Below are 7620 nucleotides of genomic sequence, written 5' to 3'. Positions count from 1 at the left end.
CGTGGGGCGGGGGGAGGGCGCAGGCGTGGGCCGGGGGGGTCACAGGCGTGGGCAGGGGGGCCGCAGGCGTGGGCCGGGGGGTGGTGCAGGCGGGGGGCGGGGGGGGGCGCGGGCGGGGCCGGGGGGGGCACAGGCGTGGGCCTGGTGAGGGGCACAGGCGTGGGCCTGGCGGGGGGGCACAGGCGTGGGCCTGGGGGGTGCGCCCCAGGCCTGGACCTACCGCACCCGCAGCAGCCGGTTCCGCTCTGCCTTCCCCGAGGCCCCCCTCTCCCGGAGGCATTTCCTGGCAGCCGGGGCCTCCGCTCGGGCCGACTCGCGGGCGTCCTCCAGCTGCCTCTCCTGGATCTCCATGTGCCACACGGCGCTCCTTGCAAACAGGAGGCGCTTCTGTTTACGCTGGCAGAGGGGTTGGAGAGCCGGGCCACGCCCCCCGCGCAGCGTCCACTCCAGGGCTCCGCCACCGAGTCTGACCAACACCCAGGCCCCTTGTCTCCTGCCACACCGCCCTGCTCTGTCCCTGAAGCCCTGCTCTCTGGGCCCAGGGACGCAGCGACCGGGCCGCGTGGCGCCGCCGCGAGCTTCGTGCTTTGCTTATGTGCCTCTCATTCCCGTGAAGGCAGGCAGGGACTCCAAGTGTTTTCCTCACCGCTGACCCTACGTGCTTACGTCGGGGTCTGACACTCAGCAGGTGCTCAGTGACCGTGAGTGACGCCGTCTAGGCCACGAGCCCCAAGTTCACACGTGCCCCTGAAGGAAGCCCTTGGGGACAGCAGACACCTGCTGCGTGGGCTGCCTGCCCTCAGCCCACACTTGGGGGGACTCATCAACGTCCCTGCGGCCTGGGGTGCCCTTGAGCCTGGGCACACAGACCGGCAGCAACACAGGAGGGCCCTGAAGTCACGTCCCCCCAAGAATAGGTTCAAGGGGTCACTACGTGGTCCAAGGGGATGCTGACCAGGAAGGGAAACCAGGTGGGCTTCCAACGGGAGCCCTGCTCAGTGGTGAAGCAGACAGCAGTGGACTCTACGGCCATGAAGGGAGACACCGGCCATGCACGAGGACATGAATGCCTCTCATGGCTGCTGTGTGGCATGGAGGAGACGGGCACGGGGAGTAAACACTGCAGGGTCTCACACACTTAACACTAAGGGGCAGAGGACACCCGCGGTCACCTGGGGTCAGCACTGCTGACGGACAGGATGCACAAGGGACGTTTGACGTACATTTTCCTGCATATAAATTAGACCTAAATAAAGCTGATTAAAAAGAAAGGAAATGGGCAGCAGCCACGCCCACATGAGGAGGGGCAGGCAGGTGGGCTATGGGGGGTCAGGGCCAGCCACAGCGGGGCAGGGTCAGCAGACTGGTACTTGGTGGGAGGAGAAGTGAGCAAAAACACTGAAGGTAATGACAGACAGGTTCCATCTGTCAGAGAAGAAGTGTCCCATCAGACAGGGGAGATGAGGGTGCACCTCTGGTTCTGTTGGAGCTGGAATCACGGGTGTCAACTCCTGGTTCTAACGCAGACACACAGAGACATGCACATGCTTCCCAGTGGGGCCACCTGGTGCCCAGCCCTAGGTCCCTAAACACCACTCTCCCCTGTGAGAAACCAAGGCTCTGGCTTGGTCCGGACAACCGGCTAGGTCTAGGACTAGGGCGGACAGGAAACAAGTGGGCTACGAACATGTCGTTACCCCAGAAAGCACTCGAAGAACGACAGGGAGCCTGCTTGAAAGAGGTGCTAACTGGCCCAATTGGGGGTGACTGGAGCATCAAAATAAATAATGATGATGGGACTTCCCTGGTGGCACAGTGGTTAAGAATCCGCCTGCCAATGCAGGGGACACGGGTTCGAGCCCTGCTCTGGGAATGTCCCACATGCCGCGGAGCAACTAAGCCCGTGCGCCACAACTACTGAGCCTGAGCTCGAGAGCCCACGAGCCACGACTACTGAGCCCACGCACCTAGAGCCCGTGCTCCGCAACAAGAGAAGCCACCACAATGGGAAGCCCACGCACCACAACAAAGGGTAGCTCCCGCTCGCAGCAACTAGAGAAAGCCCGTGCACAGCAACGGAGACCCAATGCAGCCAAAAATAAATAAATTAATTAATTAAAAAAAAAAGATAGAGCAGGTTATAACCCACTGCATAGAACAGAAGTCGAAGAGTCTACACTGACACATAAAGAAACATGGGGAAGAGAACGCTGTTCCTTACAGCGGAACGCTAACTCGTACATCTAGAAGGAATTACGGAATTAGAAAATCGCCCTTTGGCAACCATCATCATAACTGATTCAAGCGAGAAGCATCAATAAATGCAAACACCGAGCGTGAAAGGGATGAGGATGGGGTTTTCCAGTCTCACAGTATGTACCACCAATTCCATGTTAGTTTCCAAAGGAAAAGTGTGACTCTGCATTGAAGAAACCCTGCGTGGGACTTCCCTGGTGGTCCAATGGGTAAGACGCTGCACTCCCAATGCAGGGGGCCCGGGTTCGATCCCTGGTCAGGGAACTAGACCCCGCATGCATGCTGCAACTAAAGATCTCACATGCTGCAACTTAGACCTGGTGCAGCCTAAATAAATAAATAAAATAAATATTAAAAAAAAGTGTAAACTTTAGGGACTTCCCTGGTGGTCCAGTGGTTGAGACTCCGTGCTCCCAATGCAGGGGGCCTGTGTTCGATCCCTGGTCGGGGAACTAGATCCCGCATGCTGCAACTAAGACCCAGCACAGCCAAATAAATAAATATTTTTTTTAAATGTGTAAACTTTAAAACCAAAAAAGAAACCCTGCACACCCCATCTCGATCAAGTGACCAAAGTTCCCCCACTGGAAATGGGACCGGTGGCCATCGTACACCTTGTTGGCGGGGGGGGGGGGCGGGGGGCAGCACCTGGGGGATTCTAGACCACCGCCCCGAGGAAACATCACACAAAGGCAACTTGGGGGACAGTTCCTGGCCCGGATGCTTCAAAACCATCAAGGTCACGAGCGTCACGGGAAGACTGAGGGTCTTTCCTACTGGAGGTGGGGCGACGCCATGCAACCCTCCAGGTGTGAAGTGTCACCGGGATGGTGGGGAGAGCAAGGGGACACCAGGGGTTCTTGGTGCTATTTCTGCAACTCTTCTGTGAATTTGAAATTGTTTCAAAATTTAGAAGTTTTTTAAAAAACTAAAGGGACCATCCAGTGATCCGACACAGGCAGGGCCCCGGGGGCTCCGCGGCGCTGGTGGGGACCAGCCCGGTGCCGGCTGGTGCAGGGAGGAAGCTGCCGTGTACAGGATTTGACACAGCACAGCCGTCCTCGCCGGGTGGGGGGAGTGCTCTCAGAAAAGGTGTAAAGCTCTTTTAAAAATCATGCTGGTCGTTCTTTGGAGGCTCAAAGAGCAGGAAAAAAGGAAAAAGAAGCTGATTTCACAGTTCCTGAGAACTCAGACAAACATGGAGGATGCGCAAAACACTTAAATGATGGAAAGTCTCAGCTACCTTTCAATCTTTAGGCAGCTTGAAAGTCAAACACAAAATGTCATTCTTCATCTTCAAACCCGTCCCTGCTCGACGGCCTGGACTTACACGCTGTCCTGCAGCACGGCCGTCATCTTCGCCTGCAGGTCCCCCTCGTTCCCCAGCTCTGAGCACGGGCGCTGGGACGCTGCCTCGAGGCGACCCACGGCTGCCCAGCAGAGGGCGAGTGGGTCGGGGCCTCAGGGGCTGCGGGCCTTCAGGCTCAGCGATGCCTTCGCCTGACCTTTCCTCTAAACTGGCCGACTCGAGGGCAGGGCTGCGGCCGAAGGAAGGCTTCTCCTGGGCCCACTCCGTTGATCTGAGCCCGCTCCTGCCCCCTCCCGCCCCCTCTCCACTGGCCTCTCATCCTTCCAAGGATGGGGAGCCAGCCCCCTGGTTGCCAGCCCCTCAGGAAGGACCCGCACACTCACCTAACGACTAGAGGCATCTCGGGGGCCAAAAAGCCACTGAGAGGCCCTCCTGGCCGAGCCCACTCTGAGACCTCCTACTTCACCTCCCTCTGCCCTCCCGGTCACCCAAGCCCAGTCACACTCTGAGGTGTAGCCACTTCGCGGGGGCGCTCAGATGAACAGGGTGGGTGGGCGGGCGCAGGACAGAGAGGTGCACCGCCCCGCAAGACACCCCTCTACGGTCAGGAGAGGGCGGGGGCATCTCTTGGAGGGCGGCCTGGAGGGACACTGACCAGAGGGCTCTGGTCCGCGGGCACGTGACCTGGTGTCCTCGCCTGCTGCCCCGGGCCCTGCACTCGCCGCCCACCCCAGCCATTGTGCCGCTGTCCCTACCACTCACCTCCCAGCCTGCAGGTCCCCTCCTCAGGGAGGCCTCCCCTGGCCACCTGCCTCAAAGTGACCGCCCCTCCTGACTCGTGGCCACCTGACTCCTGATGTCCACTCGGGTTGCCCGATTCCCACACGGCCGGGAAGTGGGTCCGCCCCCACTCCCGTGCCCACCGGCCCCAGGGCCCCACCTCCGACCTACCTGTTGCCGGCGGCTCTCTCCGCGGCCGGGCCAGCTGCCACGCTCTCCTGCTGCTTGGCGAGGAGCCCCATCCTCCAGCGGCAAGCACGCAGCTCCTCCCTGAAAGTTGGAACCAGCGTCGGTAAGCGGCTCCCTGCACCCCAGGCGCTCCGGCCGGGGCGGGGCCGGCAGCTGGCACAGGCTCTCCTGCGGGCATCTCGAGCATTTAGGAGTAAAGTTTCATGATGTCATCAATTTGCCTTCAAGTTTCAACTTTTCTGTGTTTGAAATTTTTCTTCGCAGACATTGGAGAACACACTGCAGCGTCGCCGTCAATTGGACAGGAGTGGAGGGCGGCAAACGCCGCACAGATGGGCCCCGGCCAGAGCCCGGCCCGCCCCGCTCACCTCGTGTTCTGAGTGAAAAGGTCTTTCTCTTCATGCAGCTGGTCTAGGTGGCTCAAATCCCTCCGCAGGAGTGAGGCCTGCATTCTGTCCTGGACGGCTGGTCTCTGCTTCCTCTTGTCTGCATTCTGCTCTTTCCCTGGACTTAACATGGAAAGGACGCCCGCTGCCATCCCGTGGGGAGTGCGTCCTGCCCCTCCCCCTCCCCCTGCCCCGGGTTAATTACCAGGAGCTTCCTGGGTCCGCCTCGTTCTCAGCCTCCCCAGGGACAGGGCCCAGCACAAACTCCGGATCCTCCGGTTCATCTGTTTCTAGAAATAGAGTGAGAGTTAAAACAACAGAACGCAGATGGAGACCTTCAAGCCTGAAGTTCCAGGGTAAATCCTGACACACGCAAACTGGGCAATGATGGGATGGAGCAGTGGTTCTTAAAGTGTGGCCCAGGGAACCCTTCCAAGGGGTCTGCAAAGTCAAAACTATTTTCATAATAATCGCAAAACACTATTGTCTTTCCCACCCTTGTTTCATGAGCGTAGAGTGGAGTTTTCTAACGGCCACGTGACAAGATCTCAGAGTAGACTAGTCAAAGGCAGACGTGAAATGCAGCTGCTGCTCTGAAACCAGGCTCTTCAGGTTACATACAGCAGGTTCCTCATTGCCATTTGAAGCAATAACGAAAGACTGGGAAGCTACCGTCGGCCACTGAACTTCAAGGTCTCAGCCACGTGGACCTTTCTTCTGATTAAACAGAATAATACAAGCTACCTTTTTGAGAAAAAATATGAGTTTAAAAGATGTGGTCTCTCTGAAAAAAGGAAATTAAAGGGCAACTATTAAGCACATCGTTTGTCTTCCGTGTGTTGAAACGTGTCTTATTTGTGAAAAGACCTTTCTTAATTACCATCCTCCACAAGGGGGGCGTCGTCCAAAAGCTTCTTAGGGAACAGGCTGGCATCTTCTTCCATCTTGGGAGGCAGAAATTAGCTACAAAAATTTTTACAAAACATAGATGACACATTAAAAAAACCCTAAAAAACCGGATTTCATAAGCGTTAACAATTTCTCTTGTAAAAAGACATTAGGGCTTCCCTGGTGGTGCAGTGGTTGAGAATCTGCCTGCTAATGCAGGGGACACGGGTTTGAGCCCTGGTCTGGGAGGATCCCACATGCCGTGGAGCAACTAGGTCCGTGAGCCACAACTACTGAGCCTGCGCCTCTGGAGCCTGTGCTCCACAACAAGAGAGGCCGCGATAGTGAGAGGCCCGCGCACTGCGATGAAGAGTGGCCTCCGCTTGCCACAACTAGAGAAAGCCCTCGCACAGAAACGAAGACCCAACACAGCAAAACTAAATAAATAAATTACTAAAACTCCTACCCCCAACATCTTAGAAAAAACAAAAAAAACACAAAACAAACAAACAAACAAAACAGCAAAGCATATTTTTTAAAAAAAGACATTAAGAAAATGAAGAGAGGCCACAGAATCTGAAAAAATATTTGCAGCACATACATGTAACAGAGGCCTGGTACTCGGATTATATACAAGGAACTCCTAAGTAACAGCAATAGCAAGTCCAAACCCCAACTGAAAAGGGACAAAAATTTTAGAACAGACACGACAAAAGAAGATGCACGATGACCATAGGCTCATGGAACTTTGTAAACATCATTAGTCACTAGGGAATCAAATCAAAACCATAACCAGACACCACTACACACCTGTTAGAACGCCCCAAATCAAAAATACCCAATACGAAACCGTAACACTAGATGCTATCAACATATACTAACCAGAGGACCCAGAAATCCTACTGCGAGGTATTTACCCAAGAGAAACAGAAGTATGTCCACAAAAACACTTGTACAGGAACGCTCACAGCAACCTTATTCACAACAGCCGCAAACTGGAAACAATCCAAATGTCCATCGTGATGAGAACGGATTCTGAGAAGCAGATGCTGGTACATTCATACAAAGGAATAACAGTGATAAAGAGAACGCAGTCTGATGCACAGAGCACCACGGATGAATCTCAGACACACCGTGCTAAGTGCAGGAAGCCAGACACAGAAGAGCACGTATGACGCCCCAGAACACGCAGGACTAAAGGGCGATGATAGAAATGAGACGCAGCTTCTGGGTTAGAGGCAGGGGATGGGGACGGCGGGGGGCTACGAGGAACTGGGGGGAGGACGGAAACGGTCTGCATCTTGTTCTGGGTGGTGGCTACACAGGGGTACACAAGTGTCAAACTCACACTAGTGAACGTTTAATTTGCGTGCTCGTTACAGCGTGTACACGTTATCTCAATAAAACGCAGGCACAGAGTCCAGAGGCAACGCCCGAGGGCTTTCACAATATTCATTACAGTTTGACAGTCATTTCGGGAACATTGGGAGATGCCTGTGTAGAGCCTGGTACAGATGTTGATGTTAGATGTTGATATTATGGACGAGGTGCTGAAACTGTAGACCAGTTTGTTTTCATTGCTGAATTTAGCAACTGCTCCAGAATAAGTCACTGAAAAATATTTTCAAAGCCTAATAATGTTTCCTTGATAAGTCGTTAATAAATCAATGCCAGTCATTTATTTTTTAAATGCTACAAAAAACCCCTCTGTGCATTAAAGCCCTGAGAGGCAGAACTCTGAGGCATCTTGTAAAATACCAACAATACTCCTCCCAACTGAAGACAGCTCTTAGTCCACCAGCCTGCGGATGG

General features: G+C 54.9%; 1 protein-coding gene across 1 annotated transcript in view; it reads right to left on the bottom strand.

Moving 5' to 3' along the window:
• CFAP74 (cilia and flagella associated protein 74) overlaps nucleotides 1–5864 on the bottom strand; it is a 58182-nt gene extending 52318 nt beyond the window's left edge. Inside the window, 6 exon segments of the mRNA XM_027108318.1 lie at nucleotides 221–367; nucleotides 3587–3686; nucleotides 4506–4615; nucleotides 4903–5043; nucleotides 5126–5210; nucleotides 5801–5864. Of these exon segments, the coding sequence (XP_026964119.1) occupies nucleotides 221–367; nucleotides 3587–3686; nucleotides 4506–4615; nucleotides 4903–5043; nucleotides 5126–5210; nucleotides 5801–5864 (647 nt within the window).
• Between the last annotated feature and the right edge of the window lie 1756 nt (nucleotides 5865–7620).

The sequence above is a fragment of the Aethalodelphis obliquidens genome, unplaced genomic scaffold (assembly GCF_003676395.1).
Source record: "Aethalodelphis obliquidens isolate GAN/ISIS:26980383/991018 unplaced genomic scaffold, ASM367639v1 scaffold9, whole genome shotgun sequence".
NCBI classification, from domain to species: domain Eukaryota; kingdom Metazoa; phylum Chordata; class Mammalia; order Artiodactyla; family Delphinidae; genus Aethalodelphis; species Aethalodelphis obliquidens.
The sequence above is the reverse complement of the archived record's forward strand: the minus strand, read 5'-3'. Positions and strand labels throughout refer to the sequence as shown.